Genomic DNA, 26,095 nt, shown 5'->3' on the forward strand with positions numbered 1-26,095 from the left:
ACTACTATAAGCAGCCACGCACTCCATTTCCCCCTGGAGAAGAAGTTGTGCGTAACCCATGCCTCCACTGTAACGCCTGATACTGTGGTGTGCCTTATATTTGGAAAACCTTTGTATATTTATGTATTATATTTGGAAAACATTTTTTTTCATTCATTGAATGTGCATCTTATAGTCCTTATATATGGAAAATACGGTAATTGAAATACTTTCTTTAATTGTAATTGAAGTACTTTTTTTAATATTAGAAACATATTTTACTCAAATCATGATTTTTCATTTGCAATTTAGAAATGGCATGCTCTAATGAATGAATTTTGGTTTATTTCATTGAGTTTTTTTTATATTCTTTTCTGCAATTCCTGGTCATTTGCTATTTATCTTTCATTGCACACTAACCTGAAGTCCAAGTATTTGTCCTGACTTGCTCGGTGCTAATACGACTGAAAATAAATAACTAAATTGAATTAACTTAAATAAAAAGTATAGTTAAATATGGAACTAGAGCTACAACTTCTGTAAAACAAGCTTTTCCACTTCAACTGAACAATAGTAAAAAAGAAAATGTTTTTTTCCCCTGACCAAGTGTTCTAGTTTCCTCCTGCGAAGCGGAGGTTGCTCCATCAACACAGTGTCAGCTAGAACGTTGAGCGTGGCCTCCACGTTTGACAGCACCCCATGAACGGGGCTCATGTCTCCACCGCCGGAGACTGTAATCAAGGCAGACTCGATGTTTTCTGACCAGGCGATTTGGGTGGACAGCACCACTAGCTGGGCCTGTGGAGAGCAAAGACGGAGAGGTTAAAATAAGTTAGTAAAAATCCTACTTATGTGTGAATATTTTAAGACCTTAACCACCAACCCTGCATTTTACAGATACTCAAAACAAGAGACATGAACAGCATTAATCCAACCTGATAACGATCAATCCAGTTGATGTACTGGTTCAGGTCGACAGCGGTGCCCTTGTTGAAGCCCGTGACTTCCGTTACTGACTCCGCTAGCAGCTTAGCCAAAGTCACCCTCATCTCCTTCTCTACCAATGTGAGCCACTCGTTTATCTTTGGGTGCTGCGTGATGGAGACGGGCGTCTTGTAGACGACTTCCTCGCCCTCTCGGGATGATATGCCCAACACCTCTGTGTTGTCGTCATTGAGCAAGATACTGGAGACGCCGGCGAACATCTTTTTAAAGTGCTTCTGCAGTTTGGCCACATTCTTGCTGTTGCCAATGATCTCCAGCAGGTCCTCATCTCCCACAAAGTAGAATCTGAAATAAGCAGTTTCAAAGACATATGTTTGAAATTATTTTTTGTTTGAGGATCAGTTCTGTAAATTACACCTTCTGGTTCGTGGCAGGGAAATTTGTAGCAAAATGTGGCACTTTGCTGCAACAAATAGAGGTGGCTGCTCATTCAGTCTTAAATACTATTCTGTCGAAAGAAGGACGACATAGCATTAGGTATGAATATTGTCAAACCTGTATTAGCATTAATATTCTCAGTCCACAATTCTGTGTGATCTAAAATTGATATAATTTACAACTTTTTGGCCACCTCATCACCAAAGTATTTCAAGTTTAGGCCGTTGTCTAAATGCAAGATGTGGAAACGCAGGTAGCATCAATGATTGCAGTGCAAGCATGTTTATTTTGTCACATTAACTGAAAGAAAGAAGAACTGACTAAAAGGGAGAAGAAATATCAGTGCTGACACTGATTTCGTACTGTGAATCAGATTTCCCAATTGCCAAACTGTTTACACGGCCGTCACTGCGCCAATCAATGCAAAGTCACTGGACAACCGGCTGACCTCATTTTACAAAAGGAGTCATGTGTGTCTCCCTTTCTATGATGAAGGTGCACCCACACAAGCGAAGCATAATGCTTTGTTCTTAACGTTAATTTTAGCATACAGATTGCTTCTGCTTGATTTATTTTTTGGACAGGCGATAACAGTTTGGAAGGTTGCTTATGACATCTGAAGGATCGAAATGGAACTGCAACAAATTTATTTATTTATTTATTTATTTATACATTTATTTGTGTTACCTGCGAACATTTGCTAGCCTGGAAGCTAAAGTAGGTTGCTTTGTGATTTGTATTTTATTGATTATAGTACCTATGCTTGTCTGTGACTGTAAAGTGTCCTTGAGAGCTTTGAAAGGCGCTTAAAATGTCATGGATTATGATTATTATTATTTAAGCTAACATTAGCCAAACCGTCAGGATATGAAAGCTCCTTCACAATCTCAACATCCGACCCTGCATACAAACCAATTGTGATCACCTGATTGCTATGTAGATAGCTAGTTGTCTAGTTAGCTATCTCTTAGTTAGCTAGCTTTCTATCAATTTGAGCTACTTCCTGTTACTTATATTGCTGTATAGCTATCTCGCTATCTATTAGCTAGCTAACTTTCCATCTATTAGTTATTTCTGGTTGAGTGAATGCTGGCGCGTGTGGCTGCCGCTGCTCACCCACAGAAAAACTTATCCTGTGACTGTAAAGTGACCTTGAGAGTTTTGAAAGGCGCTTAGAAATGAAATGTATTATTATAAATGTTGAAATCCACATAACCTGTTTGGTTGCTTATTCCAAGGCCTAAGAATGCAAGTTTTAAGACTGTTGGTCTGGCGCATGCGTGGGCAGCTAGCTGAAATGCATTCTCTCCGCACATATTGAATACCAGTGACAAAATTACCTCGACCTTTTATACCAGTTGTGATCAATGGAAACACCACCATCTCCATATAAAGAGATATGAAAATATCTTAATGGGCAATATTAAACCCTTCCCTAACATTTATTTTTTGGTGTGAAAAACTTTCCTTTTTCAGAGTCATTTTTTAAATGTATGTTCTATATGCTATTGTTGATGCTGGCTATGAAAACAGTTCGCAAATCCTGCACAGTTTGTTCAGCAAAACAATTAGTCTCTACCAGTCCACAGTCAATAATCCTTTTAACAATAACAAGACTGAATAATTCAAATGGACCCGGTTGAGTTTTCATCAAATGTTATTCCATGTTTTCTGTGAAAGGATATGCTCTTCTGACAGCTCGAGGCTTCTTCAAGCTCCCCACTTGTCAAGAAATAGTCATTGTCCGATAAACTGGCAGAGTTATCAGAAGTATTCAAGCTTCTGAGGTAAGGTTCATATTCACTATCATTCGCTGAACTAGACATTTGGGGTGTAACACTTGAAAAATGCTAAAAAAAAAAAAAAATGAATGAAAATGTGGATGCGAACAACACCATTACAACGACGGCTGTCTGAGTAGCCTTGTAACAATGTCTTTGCAATCCCACAGCTCTATCACGAGAATACTCGTTTCAAACGTAGACTGGCTCAAAGATGTTTAAAATCAACTAGTATATACGAATGTAGCTGGTTTTCAAAGGTAACGTTTTGACAAGTATACTCGTCTATGACTAAAAGCAGAACATTATACGACAACGTGTATGTATGCATGTATAATAATAATAATAATACATTTCATTTATAAGCGCCTTTCAAAACTCTCAAGGACACTTTACAGTCACAGGACATTTTTTTCTGCGGGTGAGCAGCGGAAGCCACATGCGCCAGCGTTCACCCAACCTGGAAGTAACAAAGTTAAAAAAAAAAACAACCTAAATAACAAATAATATGACAACACAAAGACCCAGAGAGTCATGCATTCTTCATTCTTCATGTATTTGTTTCTGCCGGGGAAGGAGTTAAGGTTGAACAAGTCTATTGAAAGGTAATGTGTTACCTTAGGGAATGATGTAACATATTTATGTTCAACACATTAGAGATTTTAATAAATATATAACTAAGTCATTAATAATACATTTACATATGAGCCTTTTTAAGTTTAAAGAATTAAATATGATATTTTTGTCCATTTCATAAAATGTATAGGCCTGAAGGCGGGTAGGCTGGATTACAGATTTTATTTCTAATGAGCAGGCGGGGGTTACCTTGGAAATGAGGATCTTTCCCTCTCCAAGTATTCTCCCAGGGCTTTCTGGATTTTTCCAAGAAGGTCAGCCAGCCTCTCCAGGGATCTCTGCACCCCTTGTATGTTCAACACATCCATCACCAGTGGAGATTTGGTAACTTTCTTCATCAGAGCCAAGAACTCTGTGCTGATACTATAAAATAAATCATTTTGTGTCAAGTTACACTGCAGGTGTCGACTTCTAGTAGGAAAGGGAGTTCTTCGTTCACCTCTGGAATCTCTGCGTTTCAACGGGTAGCAGATGTTTGATGTCGGCACTGCCCGTGAAGATGCCCTCCAGGTAAACCCATCGACGCTGGACATCGATCCAGACGTCAAAGAGAGCCATAATGCGATTCAGTTTGTCTTCCCAACTCAGAGCATCTTCCTCAAAAACCTTCGCAAAAAAATGTACACATTAGAATTGCAGTTTTGCAGGCAATGAATGCATTCAAATCTTCCGTAAATTCTGCTTACCTTGTAATACGGCGACAACTTCATTGCAGACACACTATTGATATGCTCTTTGACTTTGTTAAAGAGGTCATCCCATCCTCTGATCAATCGACACTTATTCTGATAATTCACCAAATCCAGCTCGTAGGAGTTCCACACCTCGCGAATCTGAAGACCAACCAAGACTTATTGGCCACCCACAAAAAAAACACCACAAACCTGAAATGTAATGAACCACTGCCTGTTGTGAGCCCACCTGTTTGAGAAACTCCTCAAGAGCCATCTCGCCCTGCGCAACCAGGAGTACGTCTTTCACGACCATCTCATTTTTCTGCAGGTCCACGTCCCAGATATGACCCAGGGTCAATTCCGACAGCACCCAGTTTACATGCAGACGCTTCATCAGCTGCTTCCAGTGACGGTCCTTCAGTGCTTCTGACTTCAGCTCAATCACCAACATGTTGACCTGTTAAAAGCAACGAAATAAGGCTTACAATTTAACAAGGCCGTTTTGTTATAACATAACTGTATATTGAGGGTAAAAGAGTCGGCATAACCTTCAGATATCCTTTAATCAGCCTCTGGACGTACTCGTAGGAAGCATACTGTCTTAGCCTTGCTTGGAAGTTCTTCAGCTGGTTCAGTAGAGCATCTAGATTTTGACGGAGCTGTAATGACACAAAAAACGGATATGTGAGCATTTGAATAATAAATATAACACGGCTTTGTACTTCAGAATGATTTTGTTAACCTTGCGAGGTTGCACGGACACCCAGGGCTGCTCCTTCATCTGGTCAATCTGCTCCCACACTTTGGAAAGCTCAGACCACACCTCTTTCAGGTCATGCAATTCCTCCAGTGCAACCTAAAAATTGGAAAGAATTATTTAATTGGTCACCGCTAATAGAAATGGAGATGTAGAGATTTTTTTGGGCAATTATGAAGTCTTACCTGAACTCTCTCCTCACTGCCACTAAGCAGGCCGGTGTCAGTGAGCTCCAGGGCCTCTTTGGCACGGGCGCATTTTTCTCTTTCAACCTTCAGACGACCAAAGTTGCCTTCGTAGATGGTTAGAGACTGAATAGCCTCTTCGGGACGTAGATTACCCTGATGAAAATTTATTTTTAGAGCATCACGTTCGCTGTTCTTTCACAGTTGATTTTAAACCTAATGCCCAATGTCATCTTACAGCAACTGGTTTTGTCTTCTCCCATTCATTGAGCAGATCGGTGGTGCGGTTTTCTACGGCTTTGTCCTCCTGCACGATCTTCATCTGTAGGTTAGCCACTTGTTGCTGGATAGCTGTGTCCTTGCGCTTCATGATGTCACTGAAGGCGCCCCATTCTCCCTCAATGTTATCGATGTAGAGCCACGATGGAGGGAACTGGAATCTTTGCTTTTCTAACAACCGCTGCCCATTACGGAATAACTAAGAAAGAGAACATGTCAATCAAAACCACCCTTCACTAGTCTTGTTGTGAAAGAAATGTGTGTTTAAATGTCTACTCACATCCACATTCTTCTCAAATTGTTTTATTTTGCGCTTCAGAGTCTGGACATATGTGATGAAGTTGACAGCATCCGACGTGCTCGCTGTGTCCACGGAATGTTGCTCCAGGTCTTGACGGGACTAAAATAATATTATATTAATCGTATAAAATCTGTGATAGACCTCCAAAAAAAAAGGATGTCGTCATAGTTTACCTTGGAGATTTGGGCATGAAAGTCTTGCATGTTCTGACCCAGCATCTGGCCAAACTTGCTGAGGACCTCTTTGTGCCAAGAGTCATACTTCAAATTCACCTTTGACTGTACCTGTGAAGGATTAAAAAAAAAAGGTTGACAGATTTGCTGCCATTCCCGAATTTATTCAGGAAATGAAAAGTGCGACGTGGAGTGCCATTCCCGATTTTGTTCGGGTTTTTTTTTTTTTCTTGCAGAATGCCGATAAAGAGCTGGTCAGACCTCTGGCAATATTTTCTCCCTTCCCCGAGGGGGCAATATTTGTCCATGTTAGCGCTTTGTTACAGCTTCAGCTGTCATTGAAGCGCTTTATAAATCAATATGTATTAGATTTTGTACAACTGCCCCCATTTCAAGCTCAAATATCTCCAGACCCGTATAACTTATGAATTAACTCTTTTTTTCTGATGAAAGAAGAGAGTCTAAGGTTTGTAATGCTGTATTGAATGTTTATGTAGTCCTAAAACTCAATACTTGTGGGCCCTGCAATTTCAGTGAAAATAATAAAAACCCTGGCACTGGTCAGTCCTATCATAGCAGAGTCCGGCACCGCCATGTCTGGACAGTAGGGATATATATATAAATATATATATCGGGCCGAAACTACCAGTAAGACTTTAGTTTGCTGACGAAGCTTCTCGGATGGGAAGCAAAACGTCCGACACCTTCAAAGAAGTACAGATGACGTACAGGTGAAGAAACCTTTTCATCCCTTGCACTGGAGTGGACACATTTTTGCACATCGTCTGGCAGTGAATGAGTGAAAGCATATTATATTTTGGCAAGAAGTCATATGTATAGTATCTGTATGTATCCATGAAATTAGTCAACAAAAAGTGCTCCTTACTTTTCCATAGTCAATGACCGCCGGTCCAAACTCTTTTCTTGTCTCTGCATTGTCAAAGGTTCTGCGGGCTTTTCGGATCTGAACGAGAAGTGCTTGCCACTTAGTGAGATCCTCTCCCAGACGGTTGTAGATGTTCTCAGCCTGCATGTCCCACAAGCACTGGTACTGCAGCCACACCTGGATGGACAAAGACAATATGGAAAAGTGAATAAAAGTTGTTGGACGTCACGTGTTAAATCAAGCGCCGCGATACATACCTTCACATACTGCTCCACCTCGCCGACTATGTCTTCCACTGCAATGTAGGCCTCCTCTAAGGCAGCAGGCCCATCAGGCATCCTGGTCAGAGCATTACGGTAGAATTTCTCCTCCTCTGATAACTCATAATGGACCCCAACCTGGTGAAGATGTGTTCAATTAATAATGTGGTAGCTTGGCTTGTCTCAGTTGTGTCATAAAGCAACGGACTATAATGTTCCCTACCTGGTATCTCTGACTCTGGATCCTGGGAAGTGAAAGGATGACCATCTTCCAAGAGAACATCTCTTGGTAGAGCTTGTAGCGACAGTCTTCAATGGGTGGATTCAGGTAGATGACCTGGTTGGTGATCCTGAGCTCGTGGATAACGTTCTGAAGAAAGAAAGTGTTTGGGGTTATTGAATAACGGTGATCCCAGCTATTTTTTTAATTGAATAGATTATCCATGACGCTGGCTGACCTTGATTTTGGGTTCACCCCCTGGTTTGTGGCTCACTTGAGGAGCTTCTGTGTCCATGTCGACATCGGCTTTATCCTCAACTTGGCCACGTAGAACCTGCGTCCAGGCCCTGAGTCCGGCCTGCAGACGTACTCCAAGGATACGCTCAATCTAACAAAAAAAACAAACAAACAAAAAAAAAAAAAATACATTGAGGAGTGAAAAAAAAATAAATCAGAAACGCACCATTATCTGCTGGTTTGTATATTCTCCATGTATTTGAATGGGTTTTGTCCGGGTACTCTGATTCAGTTCCACGTTCCAAAAACAAAGTTCATGGAAGACCAAACACACCAAAAGAATGCAAATGTGATTTACTGATAACTTGTCTAATGTGTACCCCGCAACTCGCCCAAAGTTAGCTAGGATAAACTTCAGCTCACTGATGACTCTTATCAGGATGACAGAAAATGAAATGATTTTAAAGAATGAAAACTATGATCCACATGACATTAAATTTTGCAGGAGAACTCTAAGTGGTCCCACTTTTGGGAGTCTGGAGCATCTGCTTTTAACCTACCTCAATGTCGAGCTTGTTGACCCAGATGGGCAAGTTGGAATAAGAGTGCAAGTTGAGGTCATCGACAGCTTTTTGGACCCGATTGAGAATTTCTGAGAAGGTCTTGTGTTCAAACATGCAAGTGTCCAGAGAGCGGACTTCCAGATCGATTTTCTCCTCAATTAGCAAAAGGTCATCCACCTGGAAACACCACATCATGTTCTCAACACTCAATCTATTTTTTTCATTAACCTCTTTTTGGGGACCATCTTTTCTGTGCTGACCTTTTCCTGGAAGTTGAAGACTGTCTCAGCTAGTCTTTGAACATAAGGATCGAGCTTGTAGGAATCCCACAACAGAGCGATACCCTCTGTAATAAGAGCCTGGACTTCTTTCTTTAGGCCGGCCACGAGAAGAGAGATAGAGGACCTCTCCTCCACCTTCTCACAAGTACGCTCGTATGTGCGCACGCTTTCGATCAGAGAAATGGCGAACGGGTATGCTTGGTTGGCTAAGTGGGCCTTGTTGACGATGGCCAGTGGCACACGGAAGCTCAGCCACTTCATATTGCGCACTTCCTTGGAGAGGGTGATGATCTCCGGGAGGAAGTTGACTTTGAGTTTGAGCATATTTCCCGTGCGACCTCTGGCTCGGGTGCTTTCGATGGTGAATATGCGGCCAGACACTCCAAGGTTACGTTGCTGCACCTGACACGAGACATAGAAGAAATAGAGAACATACTATTTAGAAAGAAGCTACCATGAAGATTAGACCCCCCACCCAAGCTTAATTAAACTTCTGTCATGCTGCTTATTTTCCCAATAACATAACATTCTCATTTATTCTTGACTTCTCGACCTCAACAAAATCATGCTGTTGATGATTTTTTGCATTAAACTTCATGGTGAAGTGTTTCAATTTTAAAATCTAATCTACACACATTGAAACATTTTTATCAGTTTTCAAGGAGAGTGAAGGCGAGGGAGAAGTTACGTTTCTAGATTACACTCTCGAGCTTTATACTGTAGGAACCCCAGTGATATTTTTTTTCTTCAATAAACAGCAACAGGGATGCATTTGGGAAATTAAAAAAGGGGGCCAGTTCGTCTTGTGTCTGGAAAGAGGGCCAAATTCTAAAATTGATGGGGGCTGATTTCACTAGATTGTCAAAGTATACAAAACTAATTGAAATAAACCAAAATACATTCATTGGAGCATGACATTTCTAAATTGCAAATGAAAAAACATTATTTGAATAAACCCTATTTTTCTAATATATAGACTATAAATCAACTCAGAATTTATTCATGCGTAAAACAAACATTTTCTATTTTCTTAACTTACTACATAATCAATCCTGTGTTATTTTTAATTACAGAGAAGACACAGAGAAAAGACTGAGCACAATATTTCTTACTAGTGTCTACTTAAAGAAATGTATTTGCTTAGATTTCCAATGTGCTGCAACAGCTCTGAAATCATTCCCTTAGCCACTAAATTCGAATCATTAACAGCAGTTTGCTGCAACGAATTGTCACTACCCTCCACAGACTTATTCAATTGTTTCTTAGAAAACAAAAAGATGCTTGTTTGCTGCCTGTTTTTAATGTCTTTTAGGGTTTTAGTCCTGTTCTCGTGCGTCATATTGCAACCATCCACCATGTTCGATGTAAATACTGCAATGCACCATGGGTAAATGAATATTTGATGTGCTCTTTCAGCAGTTTCCGGCGGATCAGGGAAAAGCCAGAAATATCCTCTAGCACTACTTTGGAGAGCACCGAAACAAATGCAAGGTGATTCTGGCTAGATATTGGGAAAGCAAGATGGCAGGTTCAAACTTCTGATGGAAAACAATGTTTTCATTGCTGTTTAACTAAATTTGTTTCTTTAGCTATTTTAACAGAAGTATGTCATGTGTGGCGCAGATCATGTAGCAATATGCGCTAATCGTAATAGACTTGCGCCGGTGCTGCGCAGTGGAGTTACAAAGTTGCGCCAGTAGGTGTCAACATGCGTAAATGGCACGAGGGTGTGGCACAGATGCATCCCTATTGGTACCTTGCGCGCCCAGTCGTCAAAAATCTCTTGAGTGTTGAGCTTGGCCCTGAAGCTATCTCCATCCTGCTTCAGCTTGAGTCCTTCCACATGATTCTCCCAGCCCTTGCCAAGAACATCCTCCACTCGCTTCATGTAAGCCGTCAGCTGCCGGTCGATCTGCTTGGCCCAGATGATGGATCCCGCAACGGGAGGTAGGTCTCGCACGTGGCTCATCTTGCACGCCTGGCTCTGCGGGTATTGCACCTTGAACTTGTCGTGTAGTGATTCAATGTCATCCTTCACGCGCTGAATGAGCTGCGTTTGGTACTCGCGGATGGCGCCACGAATGTGGGGACGCACAAAGAGCGCGTTAAAGCGGGAGAAGATGCGGAACATCTCGTTTGCGTTTTTGGCTGTGCCCAGCTGGTCGCGCAGACGGGCGGTAATTCGGGTCTCCACGCGGTCAATGCGCTCTTCGTATCGCTTCATGGCGGCTTCCCAAGCTTCCATGCCTTCCTTGGACACATCCAAGCCATCCACCTCTTTGACATTCTCGTAAGCCAGGTTGACCTCCTCTATGGCATTGGCGTCGGCCGCGTCCAAGAGAACTCCGGCTACTTTCATATCCTGAGGCTCCACAGTCTCGCCTGGAGCATGCTGCGGCACGGCAGAGATCTGGAAACACGCAGATTCACTAAATTACGATTCACTGAAATCATAAAATAATAGCAGTGTAATAATAATAATACATTTTATTTCTAAGCACCTTTCAAAACTCTCAAGGACACATTACAGTCACGGGATAAGAACTTTTTTTTTCTGCGGTTGAGCAGCGGCAGTGTATAAGGTGCACCAAAGTATGAGGTGCACCCCAGTAAATTGTGTATTTTCAAACCTTTTCCACATATAAGGTGCATCACACTATAAGGTGCACCTTCAATGAATGAAAAAACGTTTTCCAAATATCATATATAAATAGATAAAAGTTTTCCATATTTAAGTCACACCACATTATAAGGCGCTACAGTAGAGGCTGGGGTTACGCACGACTTCTTTTACAGGGGGAAAATGGAGTCGTTGGCTGCTAACAGTAGTTGCGAGAGCCGTTGTGGCTCAATATGACTTCACATATAAGGCGCACCTGCGTATCAGGCATAGGGCCATCTTTGGAAGAAAATCAAGGCTTTTGGCTGCGTCTTATACACCAGAAAATATGATAAATTGCAGAAAATGAGCAGCTACAACCTCGAAAATCAAGAGCATAAATGAGTTTACTTCAGATCCAGATTTTTTTTCCTGGACTAAAAACTCAAAAAATATTACAAAACTAAAAGACATGCTTCACACTATGACCAAGAGTCAGTGTTGTGATGTTTTTATGTCTTCATTGTTCCTGCAATGTCCAACCAAACAAAAACACAGACGCAAACTAAGTCTCCTCAGAGAATTTACCGATGGCAAAGAAAACAGAGACACGGGATGCTTACCTGAGGCCTCAGCACGCGAACAATGACGGCCCTCAGCTGCTCGTGCTGCCTTCTGAAGCGCCTCATGTGATCAAGGCGCGTCTGGAGCTTGCGATGAGCGGGGCTGAGGCGCCAAACCATCTTTAGGTTCTCTTCTCGTTTCCTTTTCACAATGTCCCTCAGGAGCACCTGGAGTTTCTCATACTCATCGTCCCAGGTCTGGAACACCTCAAAGCAGGCCACCATCACCTGTAACAGAAAAATAGATGCTAAACTCCAGCCTACTGGTTTCTATCAATTATTTGCTGTGCAAAACAATAAAAGAATTCTTTAGCGCCATTTTGTGGAGTATTGCTGGTGTTAATTTGGAGAGACTGGTTGGCAATGCTTCAAGAAATCTTGTGCATAGTCAATGTGAAAATGAAAGAACAGCAAGGATATATCTGGGAAATTGGCCCCCTTGTGTCTAAAAAGTGGGCCAAATTCTAAAATTGATGGGCTCGATTTTACAAGATTGCTGAAATATACAAAACTGATTGAAATAAACCAAAATAGCATTGAGTGTCAATTTTGTTTTGTGATTCATTTTTGTAGTGTTACAGACCACCAGAAATTAATCAAAAAGGAATACCTGGCCCTATTTTAAATGTTTTCCTCCCAACTTGTGGTTTCTATAGGCCGTTATAAAACAAATAAAAAGAAAATCAATTCATAGCTGGGCTAAGGCAGTGAACCCCTCGCTATTTTGAGTCAGGGCGTTTAGACAGACAACAAAGAGAACAGACTGACCACTTAAAGGACAACCGACGTCTCCGGACAAGTTGTATCCATAATTTGTAAAATGGCTTCAAATGACTTCTACTGGGCGTATTTTAATAAGATTCCACCGCATATAGCTATATTTTACGTTTTAAGACTCGCGCTGAACATTCAGGAAGTCTTGTTTTTGAGTTGGTGACGAGTCAGTACGTGACGTCAAAAAAGGACCGCCTCCTCACCGTAAAAAAGACGCATTGTAGCATCTTTCCATCACGTCAATGTATTTTGCTGTACTGTTTTTTTTTAAACCATGTCTTACATCCAAAAGCCGCCAGCAGAGGGAGGCAAACTCCATGGAAAGAATGTATCAGAGCTGTGGAAACGAGCTGATTCATTCCTCACCGGTGCTGGTAGCCATTTTTCTGCCTCTTTTTGAGACATCCCCCCCCCCCGCCCGTTTGCCTCAAAATGGCCCAAATAAATCCTTTCATCGATTGCAAACATGTATGCTTTGCTCATCAGGACTATTTGAATCATATTCCTAACTGGATGTGTAACAAGAAAGCATATTCTCCGAATCTGAAGCCATTGTTTTGATTCACCAGCAATGCAAGACGTCTTGGCGTGACGTCACGAAAGGGGGCGGGACTTTCTGAAAATGCCCCATTCGCAGCTCAATTTTTTGCAGATTTTGGACACTTTAAGGCATTTTTATTGGTGTTTTGCATTTGAATAAAAATATCATACTGCATGTTTTGGGTATTTTAGATGCTATAAAACGTTTTTCTGGTGTTAGTTAAAAAACAAAAAAGTGACGTCGGTTGTCCTTTAACTGTGCGACGCTTACCTTTTCAAATTCCTCGTAGGCGACATGCATGAGCTTTCTGGTGCCCAACACCTTCAACAGCTGTGAGCTAAAATCCCTGGAGATGGCCTCGACCAGACGCAGGGCTCTCTGAATGGGGTACTTGGTGTTCCTGATCTTTTTCAGGTGGGTGAATATAGCCATGAGAGCCTGGCGGATCTTGTCCAACTCAGAGGCAGACAGCAAGTCATTGAGGGGGAAGTCTTTCATTAGAGGATTGTAGTCATTGACGGTTTCTACTGCGTGTTTCAGACCTGCAAAAGGAGGAGAAATGTGACTATTTAAAGTGCGGCAGAGAGGAAAAAAAATGTGGAACACGAGTCTGTTTCTATGCTCCTCAACTGCGGAGCAAATTTCCTAAGATCTGCTGAGACTGTCGACGCATTAACAGCTGGCTTGAAACATTTATTGGTCCATTGATATTCATTATAAATACTATTTCACGCTTAACTCGTTCACTGGCAGACAATGTGAAAAAATGTGTCCACTCCAGTGCCAGGGTTTTTGTCATTTTCATTCAAATTACAGGGTGAATGTGTTGGTATGTTGCTTCAGTGCTATATTTTGTATGGAATGTATGTTTAAGGCTTATATAAGTATGGTTAAGGTTTATATAAATATGTTTAGGGCTTGTATAAGTATCTTTTATTGGTTTGTCCTGAAAAATAAACATTTAATAAAATACATGCTCTATAAAGATATGTATACGTACAACTGGCGAGAATACTACATATGTTCCTACAAAAAATGTTTGTATGTACCGTTGTTCATAACACGAATGTTCATGATTCTGGGAGTGTCTGTATTGAGTTTTATGACGACATAAACATTCAATGCAGAGTAAGAAACCTTAGACTCTTTTTTCTTCAGAAAAAAAATAGTTAATTCCTAAATTATATAGGTCTGAAGTTATCTGAGCTTGAAACGGGGGTGGCTGTACAATACGATAATACATATCGATTTATGTAGCAGCTGAAGCTGTAATGAAGCGCTAACATGGACAAAAGGCAAATACTTCCCCCTCGTCGAAGGAAAAATATTGCCAGAGGTCTCATCAGCGCTTTATTGTCACCCGCAAGAAAGACCAAAACCCGAACAAATTCGGGAATGGCAGCGAATGAGTTACCGTATTTTCTGAAATATAAGGCTTCAACGAATGACATATTCTAAAACGTGTTCCATGCATAAGGCGCCCTGGATTATGAGTCCCGTGGTCAGCTTTTGAAAGAAAATCTTTTCTTTTCGGTGCGCCTTATAGTGCAGAAAATACGGTAATTTAATCGTGTGTTTATGTATGTATTTACAGTGAGACCTCAACTTACAAACACCCTATCTTACAAACTTTTCGTCTTACAAACTTCAAATTTCTGAAAATAAACCTTATAATAAGCACTATTTTCATAATACACACCCACCACGGCTGGCAGAGTGATCTTCGGCGGAAGCACACGACTGAACAGGACCAGAGGTTAAGTTACCAACAGTCCATATGGAAGGTGACTCTCCTTCCATAAGCCATAAACGACCATCAAAAAGGTAAATAAAACGTTATTTTAAGGCACAGTTTATTTCTTTAATTACAGTCCTCATGTAATGTGCCTCTCAAACAGCAATTCCCTTTGACCTTCGACCTCCAACGCCATTCCATCAAGCCATCAATGACATCACAAATGTAAATAAAGTGACTTTATGATCAATGCAGTGTATTTCTTTCATTAAAAATACAATAGCACATTTATTATACATAGAATAAGGTATGCTGTGTGTAGTTTTAAGGCTTATTTAGTTGAAAAGTATATTTTATGGAAACCCGGAAACGGATTATTCCCATTTTAATGGTTTCCTATGGGAATTTCTTTTTTGAGACACACACTTTTCGCCTTCCACACTCTGTCTAGGAACCAATTAAGTTTGTAAGTTGAGGTCTCACTGTATTTATTTATGTGCCCCTGTCAAGCGCTATGGATGTGCCTGGTGTAGAATGTTGTCATGCAAATAAACCAAGCATGCTGAAATGTGGGAAATGACAAACTTCTTCAACTCACCAGTGTCTGTATCAAAACTAACAGTTGCATGGAAACGTTTTCCATGCTTGAGAATATCAAGTGTGAGCAGAACCTCCGGGCTCTCCCTCTTCTCCTGGATCCTGTTGAGGGCCCGCTCCAGATTGAGCCAGAAACTTATCTCCTGCATGGCTGTGCCCGATGCTGGGTCACGGTCCAGCTTTGTCACCTGGAAGCAGACGGCAGAGGAAAAGGGATAAGGGGAGCTCAGTTTAGGAGGCATCAAAATGTGAGTATGGGCATGACGTGACACTGTGAACAAAACCCCTCCTATCATTAGATAGATCAAAAAAATAAATACAATTATGCTTCTTACTTTTTGAATCTCCCTGATCCAGCGGTTGACTCCAGACTGGAGCTGGTTCAAAAAGGTGGGGTCCTCCACTTTATCTCCAAAGTCGGTAACTTTGGGTTTCTCGCCGCGCTCGTAGCACTGCTTGGCAATGTTTGTGATGATGGGATGGATGAGCAGACTAATCTCAGGGATCTCGATGTTCTGTTGCAAATGCAAGAGGCCCATCTCCAGCTCTGCGATTTTCTTCTCTACGGAAGGAGCCATTTTGTCGCCGTCTCTGCGGAGGAATGAAAGCATGAGCTCGGCGCACATTCAAGACAGTGTCAGGATATGGAGTTAGGTGGAATTCATTACCTGTCTGCCTTTCCGGACTCACGGATGTACGACTTGAAAAAGGGAGCCACGGCGTTGCTGATGAACGAGTGGAGAGTCTCGTAGGGAGAATCCTCACTCAGCGTCAGGACGCGGACTTGGGTCGATATGGGTTTGTCTGCATCAATGACGCCCGTCCTCTTGATAAGAGCCAAGCTGCAGGGGCCAAGTGTGTTTGTGTGTTAAAGAGGACTTCTTTGGCATTTTTAAAGAGTGAAACTTTCCATAGGAATGAATGGGAATAGACACTGCTTGGGTTTATGTGAGCAAATATTGTCCACAAATATGTCTAAAATCAAAATGTTAGTGAATGCTTCTCCTTTTAAGATAATGCATCGACCCCATCACCTCATCGGTGTGGTCGAACAACCGGACGAAAATATTTCTGTTTTAACACACAGCACAACGCTAGAATTGTGACACGTTTTGAGGGAGGGCGCAAATGGATGTGAACTGTGGACATGTTGACCAGAGCCATTTCCTGTCAATTGAAGAATTTAAATAAATGCAGTCAAAAAAACAGCTCCTTGCCTTTTATTCAGGCTCGCTTTACCATTACCAAGACAAAAGATGACTTTTCAACGCAGATTTACCTGTTGGACTTGAGTCCATAGTGTATGTCGATGCTGATGTTGTAAGTGATGCACTCCTTCTCTTCCTCTCCTTCGTCGCCAACATCCTCTGGGAAAAACACGACATTATCAATAGCCTTTTATTCTGAGGCTCAGGACCACCGTGCCAGAAGTAAACTGAAAATAATGTCTTCATTGATGCATGCTGACTCACATGATAACTACATAACTCTCAGAAAATGACATGATTGGAATCTTGTTATTTATATTTTGTACAACATGTATGTGCATTAGAGCAAGTGGTCCCCAACCAACTATCCACCAGATGAAAGCAGCAATCAATGTTATCATCTTTTGATCAGTCAAATTAGCAAGGATGAACAATGCCAACGGCGTATGAAGGATCGTGATTTTTCTTCATGAAAATTATTGTATTTTTCGAAACACACTCAAAGTAGTGGAGTATTAGTTTCCATTCAAAATCAATGAGCTTGATAAAACCTCTAACTCATTATTGTTCTTTACACTCCTGAAAATTATCTAACAGCTGAAATTAATGCGTGGTTTTCAATACTGTCTACTCCAATAATGAATCATGTCTTGATTTTTTTTCTCATCAAAGACGTGATGATTTAGCCTTTCGTGGTTCGTTTTTTATTATGTACACTGCACAAGTAAAGAACGACGGTGTAGTTTGCGTGTGCAGTTACCCATTTCGCTGTTTATACGGGAACTAAACATAATAAAAATAACAATAACAATGTTGGCTTTTGCTTAACTCGGTCCTCGGGTCCGATGCCTTCCCTGTTTTCCCTCTCTCCCTGCTGTAACATACCTGATTCTTGAGATCTAACATTAGCAAGCTCCGAGGAAGCAAGATAACGATTCTGGTCATTTGTATCTGGTACAATGCAGCAGTCAGATATGGAAAACGGGGAGGACATTGGACATTTTTAGTACACGTCAGTCCCTTTTTGGCATATTAACATGCACTGAATCAGTATTGATGATTTTAGCACAGTATTTTGTTCACAATGTATATGGATTTCTACTTAATTCCAGGTTTAGATTACTCTTAAAAATACTGGTAAAATGTGCAAATAAACCTTTTCATAGATGCAGATTGGCTGCTAACAGTAACGGTGCAGCGCCGTGTTTCTTCAATATGAATGAGCTGGACTGAAAACGCATAGAAACATGATCTTGGTTGAAATTTATAACTTTTCAATTCTGTACCACCACCGAAAGACTCGGCTCAAATTTAGAGCTTGCTGTGGCAGTGGGTTTTAGGGAAGAACAGAATGATGCACATTGATGTGCCACTGGCTAAAGCCGGGCTAACAAATTTAGCCGCCCAATGACAAAGAGATTTTACCTTTGAGCGCACTTCTCTCCACCAAGATAGTATGGACCTGTGAGTCGCCCAGGAATTTCCGCATTTGCTCTACGGTGCTCTTCTCCTCCAGGGAGGTTTCAAGGGAGGCCGGGGCCTCGCCGCCATCTTCCAGGAGCAGCGGGACAAGCTTGCGAATGTGCTTCTGGAGCACTGATGCGTCCGCCACCGTGTGAACGGCCGATACCTCCATGGAGCCGCTGTTATCTTCGCCCCCGCCTCCGTCTGACATCTTGTGAAGCGGTCTGCGACCACCGGTAAACACCGAACGACGAACAATAGAAACACGTCCTGTTGTGAATTTGGTCTCGGGTCACAAACTGGGTGCCGCTGTCAAATCGCAAACGTCGGACGTCAGATTTATTCGAGCGATGGATTATGGTACTTGTGGTCCAAAAGGAGAGATTGACATTGAAGTTTGGTCATTAAAACTACATTACCTAGAATGCATTAGAAACACATTGTTTATTTTCGTTGACGTGTTTGACCGCTAGGGGGAAGAGGGGAGATGTCTCGTTTATATAGGTGTTGCAGTATAAAGGAGTTATCAGATTTTTTTTATTCTATCACATTTTTAGACCTTGAAATACGTATATCAAATGCTTGTATAAAACACCGTACGTTTGACACAGTTTTTAATTTTAAGATCAATATACTCTTACTGACATTGATTTATTACATTTTAAGATGAATACACTTAATTTAGAATTTTCCAATTGAATTTTGGACTTTTTTATGTTAAACAATTCATTTGGAAACTGAATCGTTGAGAAAAAAATCAGTACTTAAAATTCGAATTAAACCCTGATAGCACAAATGTACTTAGATCATGCAAAGGTCCTTGGATTAACACGGCTTGTTAAATTGTTTTTATTATCAATGTAAAACATACATTTTGACATATTAAGACATAGTATGTATGACGTGACATTAACCTGGAGGCAGTGATATGTTATAAAAATATTGCGTTACAAGCTTCATGCAACAATCATATTAAAAAAGATTTAGTCTTAAGGGAAGCTATGCAGGAAGTTCAAACTTTAGAATACCGTTCCATTATTTCAATGCATAAATTTTAATATGGACATTTAAAAAAACTGTACAGTCTTGATTAAAATTCAATTCCCTGGTAAATTGAATGCATTCAATTTACCATATTAAATGTTAATGTGCGAATGTAATTCCATAAATGTGTAAATGGTAGTTAATGTTGATGTACAACAGAAAAAGTAGAACACAGCAAAAAACAAACCACCCCTGAGACAAAACCCTGTTGAATACAGAGTTCTGAAGTTAATCTATCATTTCATCCATCATCTGAACCCCTTATCGCCACGTGGCTTTACTCAGTCCTCCTCTGGGAACTTGAATTTGGCATAGACGATGAGCATGACCACTGACATTACGACGCACAGTGTGCCAATCACCAGGTAGGCAATACCCAGGAATTCGTTCTTGCCCCCCATCCATGACACGTTGCTGAACACCACCATCTTTCTGCCGCTGAAGCTCAGCACAGGGTAGTCTGGGAAGGAGATGATGGTTAAGAAAAAAAAACAACAGTGGGATACACAATAAAAGCCTTCTTTTCGCAGCACACATTTTACAGTTAAATATGAGCTGACATCCAAGATTGTCTTTTTCAAACAACACCCCCCACACCACATGTGAAATAAAGGGAACACTCAGTTTACAGTAATGCTAAAACCAATATTCACAAGCATCTATTATTTATCCTCCGTGAAAACAATACTACCAGTATAGTCTCTTCCTGATTCACTGAAAGTTGTAGAACAATAATAGTTTTTCTTTTCGTTTGCAATAGAGGCGGCCTGGTAGCCGAGTGGTTAGCACGCTGACATCACAGTGCACAAACCGTGAGTTCAAGACCCAGTCCGGCCTCCCTTTGTGGAATTTGTATGTTCTTCTCGGGCCCGCGTGGGTTTTCTGCGGGTCCTCCGGTTTCCTCCCACATTCCAAAAACATGCATGGCAGGCTGATTAAACACTCCAAATTGTCCCACGGCCTGAGTGTCAATGGTTGTTTGTCGCTGTGTGCCCTGTGATTGGCTGGCAACCAATTCGTGGTACTCAAAGATGGCTCGGATAGGGTCTAGCACCCCGACGACCCTCATGAGGATTACGCTGTCTGGAAAATGGATGGATACTGAAATAGTGCCAGGACAGCCACGCCCGAAGGAACATCGAATTGGATTACGTTACATTGTGATTAATAAACTGTTAATCTATTGAATAATAGTGTTCCTCTATATTTTTACAAAGTACATTAGAATAGAATTATATTTTGCCGTATTAAGAAAAAAAAATCATTTTAGGAGAAGTCATGGAACGAATTTCATCCCATATCTCTTCTTTTCCTTTGGGCTTTTCCCTTCAAGGGCTCGCCACAGCAAATCAGTGCCCTCCATCTTTAGAGGTTTGATCCGCATGTTTGTTTTGGCCAAGCTTTTACGTCGGATGCCCTTCCTGACACAACCCTCTGTATTTATCCGGGCTTGGGACTGAAGGTACTATTTTACTTAAAACCATCAGTTATGCAAGCTTGAACTGCATACTTTAAAGCTGCCTCACAATAGAAATTTAGGGTTTCTAAACTACTCTACTTCCCTTGTATGAATAGGTTTTCTCTAGATACTCAGGCTCAATTTGACGGTTTTACTTAAATGCCTTGTCTATTGACATTAATTAGAAAATAAATAAATAAAAAACTCATCAGCCCACGCCATTGCACTCATGCCGAATGTGTAAAAACAGCGCCTTGCCCGACCTGTCAAACAGGTTAAGCTAACATTTTCAACGGCACACACCTGTGTTTTGCGTTTTCCATAAAAATGTACAAAAAACTTGATCCTAAATGATATGTTAATTTTTAATTAAACTGTTGTACCATACTTTTGTAGAAAAATAAGTATTAAACTTCTATCTACATGTGACTTTTGTTGGGCGCTCTATCGTCCATAAAGCGCTTATAAATGAAATGTATTATTATAAACAACAATTCCTGATCTGTTAAACAGGCAAGGATACTGTAAGAGATTTCTAGAGAGTAGTTTCCTGCTGGCAGGCCATTGGCGTAGTCCCCTTCGGTGATGCGGCGGTAAAGTTTGCGGAAATCCGGCAGCGCTGCCCTTCGCATCCACACCAGGAAGTCTTGGTTGATGAAACCATTGTTGGCAGGGTCAGAAGGGTCCAGCTCATAAGCCGGTCTGGGCCAAAAGAGTGGCTTCGCTGTGCCTATAAGTCAATAAAAAACACAATTAGTCATCATCCAGCCATTTTTGACAGCGCTTAACCTCTCTAGGGTCATGTGAGAGCTGTGAGAGAAAGGCAGAGCTGAAAAAGAAATGATGGAATGTGAAAGAATTCATTCCAGGCTCAAATTGCTTCCATCATAAAACCCTTTGCTAATTGCAATCACATTGTTAACTGCCGCGTAATTTGGAGTTGGACATGAAGTGGGAGGTCAACACCAACTCCAACACAACAGAGGATGTACTTCCTGAGCCCGCGAAAGAAGCATGGCCTGCCACAGGAGGTGCTACAACATTTCTACACGGCAGTCATCGAATCAATCATGTGTACTTCCATCACGGTTTGGTTCGGGGCCGCCACAAAAATGGACAAAATACGACTTCAACAGAGAGATAGGACGGCGGAAAAAAAAAATCATTGGCACTGCCCTACCCACTCTTGAGGACTTGCAAACTGCAAGTATCAAGACAAGGGCGCGGAAAATCCTACTGGACCCTTTGCACCCTGCACACCACCTTTTCCAGCTACTTGCCTCAGGCAGGCGCTACCGATCAATGTGCACCAAATCCAGCAGACAGTGAAACAGCTTCTTCCCCCTCGCCATTAACTCTCTAAACAGTAACCAAACTGCACCGACTGTTAGTGTATTTTTTACCACTTACAGTTAGATTAGACTTTATTTGTGTCCCCCATACTTATTTGTCATGTCTTTTTTATGATGATACTAGTGCAGTGTGTTCTACCGAAGACACATTCCTTGTGTGTTCTACACACTTGGCCAATAAAGATGATTCTGATAAGTGACCCACACTTAAAAACATTAAAAAGAAAAAAAGGAACACATTAGACTTTACTTACCATTGAATGCGTTCCTCAGGGGTGTGATAGTGGGGTTTCTAAACTTGATATTGTAATCAGTCCACCAAGCAATCCCTTTCCCATCCAAAGGCACCTCCCTCTGCTGGCTATTCACAATTTGGAACAGCCTGAATGTGTCTTCCAAAAACAAAAGAAATATGGGAATGAAGGAAGGAATCTCTTGACACAAGAAAGAAAAGGTGCTCAGGATAAAGTACACACACACACACACCGTTAAACATGCTGTTTGCTATCGAGCCACACGGCACAATCGGGCGGTTGTTGCGGTCAAATCGATAGGGCTCGCACTGATCGAAGGGTTCCTTTGGAAAAGACCAGAAAAATATCAAGACCCAGATGATGAATAAAAAACATAATGTACTGTATTGCCATATAATGCAGAAAATAGCGAGAAGGAAATTGAAAGCCCTCTGGTAAGAATCTGTGTCCTGATTTGATTTTAGTAAACTACCAGGCAGTGTTCAGCTCACCTTGAAGTAGGACAAGTCTCCATAAAGCTGGCCATCATCTCTGGAGACACCGTACCTCCTGTAGTTCTGGAAGTAGTTGGACAAGCCGTAATAAAAGAACACCGGCCCCTGTCCGAGAAAACATCACAACATCACACAAACACGTGTAGCAAGATTACAACCTGAGTACAGAAATCACTTGGACAAAAATAAAAAGAATTTGCACTTTGCCAAGTTGTTGATTTGACTATGACTACATTTCATGCTAACTTTCAGCGAGATTTAGATTTTTTTTTTAAATTAGGTTTTGCAACATGTACTTCAGAGGATGTCTCGCAGACATCATAAATAACAAGACACCTGAAGAGAGCTCAGATTTGGGGGCATCATAGACACAAGAATAGTGTACATTTGAGTGCTTTTTCATTAGCTTTTTTTTGGCTGCACTTTATCCAATAGATGAAACAGCCTTTATGAGGGCTGCTAAGAAATCCAGAGAAAGACGTTACATCAAGGTATTGTGTACATTTTACATGTATTACTTTATTTGGGGTTAATTAGAGAAACGTTAAATGATGGCAGGTACATCCGGTGACTTTCATTTTACATGATGTGACCTGTTATCATGGTGTGTACAATTGTGCAACAATGATTCTATATTTTTTCTTCCCCTTCATGTAAATATTTTTTCACTAAATTGGTTTAGTTTTAGGCCATAATAACGGTGAAAATGGTTTAAAACTTGGTTTTTTTTTTAATCACAGAGACCTAACGTTTAACGAGGCTGCGGGTATGTAGGCGTTTTACATCTACAGTAGAATACCTACCTCAAACAGGCTGTTGATAGAAAACTGTAGAGTGCAAACACAGTCCCGCTTGTCAGGGTCCGTGCACTGAAAGCATGGCGAATTCTGCTCTGTGCCAGTGTAGTCAAGCTTCAGGAAAAAGAGAAAACAAAGAAGACTTTTAATCAATGTTTATGACCCACATTAGTAACACTTTTAAAAGATCAACAGTTTGATATTAGTTTCCAAGCCTGGCAACAGTAAAACAATACTTGAATTGAAATACAGTGAGACCTTGGCTTACGAACTTAATTGGTTCCCAGACAGAGTGTGTAAGGCGAAAAGTGTGTATCCCAAAAAATAAAACTCCCATAGGAAACCATTAAAATGAGAATAATCCGTTCGCAGGTCTCCATAAAATATAATTTTCAACTAAATAAGCCTTAAAACTACACACAGCATACCTTATTCTATGTATAATAAATGTGCTATTGTATTGTAATAAAAGAAATACACTGCACTGTATAATAAAGTCACTTTATTTACATTTGTGATGGTCGTTGATGGCTCTTAATTGACACCTGTTGCTTTCTGACTTGTAAGATCTTACGAAACTGAGGCATCACATTATCATTCATCATTTTGATGATTATCATAGCCTTTTCTGGATGGAAATGTTCAATAAAAGCCTGCACATCAACTCCTGAATAGCCTACTTCTGCTTGTCCTCTTGAAGGCAAATCAAATCCTCTGTGTTGAGGACCTCATTATGGTCAGCAACAAGCTCCTCGATGTCATCTGCATCCACTCCGAGTCCCGTAGGTGCTGGAAGAGATTTTATTACAACAAAGGGCGCGAGTCCGATGATTCCACAGACGCGGAATAAAACGTGACAAAAGAAGGCGGGCGGGGGGATCCGTCCAGCACATTCGCGATCCCGGAAAGCACCAAACTTATTCGATCGCGACTAACAATCACCTCGGGCAAAGCAAACTCTTGGACCTGCCAGCACAAGACACAGCGAGGCGCGAGGCGTCGTAATCATGTCACTGTTGAGGTGACAGTGACTCGTTGAAATGAAATGAAATTGAAGTGTCTTCTTCAGCTGGCGGAAGTCGCGAGCGGCGGCCCCGCCCCAGCTGTCAACTCGCACGTGACAATTTCAGTGTCATTAGTCACGTGAAAGCATCGACTAAATAACGCCTTTGTGTCAAGCTTTTAGGCGATGGATGTTAGCAATGGTGGACGGTAACGGGCTATTTATTTGTAGAATGGTCGTAGAAAGTTACTCTCAGGGAAGTGACACACAGCGTGAGAGATGTGTCAGGCTGAGATTCACATGACAGCCGCGGTGTGCACATGTGACGCCACAAACGCAAACCTCGTTCGTGTTTCTCAATGATGTCCTTCTCCTCGGCGGTGATTATTAGGGGATCATCTTGCATTCATTTCCTAATAGTAAAATTATCTGCAAAAAGCTCCTCGGAGGCGATCGACGTGTGAATTCAGAGAGAGGGGGTGTGGAAAGGTGCGGCGGCTGAAGCGCTGTTCGGTCGTGTGCTTCCGCCGAAGATCCGAAGATCACTCCGCCAGATCCGAAGATCACTCCGCCAGCCATGGTGGGTGTGTATCACGAAAAGTAGTGCGTATTCCAAGGTTTAATTTTCATAAATTTGACGTTCGTAAACCGAAAAGTTCGTAAGGTAAGGTGTTCGTAAGCCGAGGTCTCACAGTATATATTTAGACTTTTAAAGCACTTGAGTTGAAAATTACAAATTCAGAAAAAAATATCACCTGTTTCATTACATTTGCAATTTCATTTTGGCTACAATTATTCTTCAAAGGAACCAAAGTGGATGCAGAACACCCTACAGAGAGTCTATGGGGTAAAAGTGAGCCTTTACCTCCAGTACTTGGATGTTGCGAGAGGTGATCAAGAGGGCAACGCCGATGCCGATGAAGGCCAGACCAATGAGGACAAACCCGGGGATGACTATGCCAGCTGAGAGCATGGGCTGCCAGGCTGGGAGTCTCTGTTGGGTGAAGGCAGTGTTGTCAGGCCGGTTGACCAACTCATTCTCCTCCTTTACCATTCTTGAGGCACTGTGAAACAAAACGAAGATCAGACTATTGTCTTTATTTTACACTACGCGCATTCAGATGCAGTCTTATTGAATCAGAGGAAGTTTTCATTCGGATATATTTTGTTTTATTTACTTTAAAAAAGTGTATTTCTCGAATTAAATATCGCAACACAACGACTACTTCCTGAAATTTCACCAAGCATTAGCCGACCCATATGTAATTCGATCACACAGATAATCAACCGCTACGAAGGAATAGATCTTTAATGTTTATATGTTACCAATTTTCACTTGTACTTACACCTAACACAACGACGACTAGAATAGTGAAAAAATAACAGTTTTTGGAGTTGGCGTTTTCCACACAGCAGCTCACCTTTACCTTCAGTCAAGTCTCCAGCCCCGCCTGTGGTTTTCCCTGTTATGACGACAGACGTGAAGGCCACCGAAGGGGACGTCTGAGATTAGTCTCGAGATAAAAAAAATAGAAGCAAAATGCTTGTCTTTCAGG

The 26,095-nt window shown here is 41.3% G+C and overlaps 2 protein-coding genes across 6 annotated transcripts in view; both read right to left on the reverse strand.

Moving 5' to 3' along the window:
• dync1h1 (dynein, cytoplasmic 1, heavy chain 1) overlaps positions 1 to 18,456 on the reverse strand; it is a 43,472-nt gene extending 25,016 nt beyond the window's left edge. The window contains exons 1-26 of one of the 2 annotated variants that reach the window (XM_089003638.1): positions 18,098 to 18,456; positions 16,744 to 16,831; positions 16,133 to 16,306; positions 15,800 to 16,055; positions 15,466 to 15,652; positions 13,403 to 13,674; positions 11,818 to 12,045; positions 10,352 to 11,005; positions 8,575 to 8,997; positions 8,312 to 8,491; positions 7,753 to 7,902; positions 7,518 to 7,664; positions 7,292 to 7,432; positions 7,035 to 7,211; positions 6,149 to 6,259; positions 5,955 to 6,074; positions 5,634 to 5,873; positions 5,396 to 5,551; positions 5,196 to 5,309; positions 5,002 to 5,112; positions 4,701 to 4,910; positions 4,466 to 4,612; positions 4,219 to 4,385; positions 3,969 to 4,142; positions 915 to 1,269; positions 583 to 777 (exon numbers count right to left, since the gene is read on the reverse strand). In XM_089003638.1, coding sequence (XP_088859764.1) covers positions 583 to 777; positions 915 to 1,269; positions 3,969 to 4,142; positions 4,219 to 4,385; positions 4,466 to 4,612; positions 4,701 to 4,910; positions 5,002 to 5,112; positions 5,196 to 5,309; positions 5,396 to 5,551; positions 5,634 to 5,873; positions 5,955 to 6,074; positions 6,149 to 6,259; positions 7,035 to 7,211; positions 7,292 to 7,432; positions 7,518 to 7,664; positions 7,753 to 7,902; positions 8,312 to 8,491; positions 8,575 to 8,997; positions 10,352 to 11,005; positions 11,818 to 12,045; positions 13,403 to 13,674; positions 15,466 to 15,652; positions 15,800 to 16,055; positions 16,133 to 16,306; positions 16,744 to 16,831; positions 18,098 to 18,347 — 5,427 coding nt within the window. In that variant the 5' untranslated portion in view covers positions 18,348 to 18,456. The remainder of the gene's footprint in view (positions 1 to 582; positions 778 to 914; positions 1,270 to 3,968; positions 4,143 to 4,218; positions 4,386 to 4,465; positions 4,613 to 4,700; positions 4,911 to 5,001; positions 5,113 to 5,195; positions 5,310 to 5,395; positions 5,552 to 5,633; positions 5,874 to 5,954; positions 6,075 to 6,148; positions 6,260 to 7,034; positions 7,212 to 7,291; positions 7,433 to 7,517; positions 7,665 to 7,752; positions 7,903 to 8,311; positions 8,492 to 8,574; positions 8,998 to 10,351; positions 11,006 to 11,817; positions 12,046 to 13,402; positions 13,675 to 15,465; positions 15,653 to 15,799; positions 16,056 to 16,132; positions 16,307 to 16,743; positions 16,832 to 18,097) is intronic. The other variant, XM_089003637.1, reaches the window with a different exon arrangement.
• Positions 18,457 to 18,969: 513 nt separating this feature from the next.
• tmem30b (transmembrane protein 30B) lies at positions 18,970 to 26,072 on the reverse strand. 4 transcript variants are annotated; one of them, XM_089004306.1, is made up of 8 exons: positions 25,961 to 26,072; positions 25,405 to 25,603; positions 23,543 to 23,650; positions 22,737 to 22,844; positions 22,478 to 22,568; positions 22,246 to 22,383; positions 21,163 to 21,369; positions 18,970 to 19,640 (listed from the first exon to the last, which is right to left on the reverse strand). In XM_089004306.1, the coding sequence occupies exons 2-8, from the start codon at positions 25,591 to 25,593 to the stop codon at positions 19,462 to 19,464; spliced, it is 1,020 nt and encodes a 339-aa protein (XP_088860432.1). In that variant the 5' UTR covers positions 25,594 to 25,603; positions 25,961 to 26,072; the 3' UTR covers positions 18,970 to 19,461. The 4 variants fall into 4 exon arrangements, with proteins under 4 accessions (XP_088860432.1, XP_088860430.1, XP_088860431.1 ...); XM_089004304.1 differs by having other exon boundaries at positions 25,893 to 25,998; XM_089004305.1 differs by having other exon boundaries at positions 25,886 to 25,991.
• Between the last annotated feature and the right edge of the window lie 23 nt (positions 26,073 to 26,095).

This window comes from Hippocampus bargibanti, linkage group LG09, assembly GCF_051943395.1.
Source record: "Hippocampus bargibanti isolate YZ-2025 linkage group LG09, ASM5194339v1, whole genome shotgun sequence".
NCBI lineage: Eukaryota > Metazoa > Chordata > Actinopteri > Syngnathiformes > Syngnathidae > Hippocampus > Hippocampus bargibanti.

Coding starts and splice junctions, on each gene's coding strand:
- tmem30b (XM_089004306.1), bottom strand. CDS start 25,593: ATGGTAAAGGAGGAGAATGAGTTGGTCAACCGGCCTGACAACACTGCC. Junction 23,651..25,404: donor GCAACATCCAAGTACTGGAG/GTAAAGGCTCAC, acceptor TTTTTCCTGAAG/CTTGACTACACTGGCACAGA. Junction 22,845..23,542: donor CTATCAACAGCCTGTTTGAG/GTAGGTATTCTA, acceptor TTTCTCGGACAG/GGGCCGGTGTTCTTTTATTA.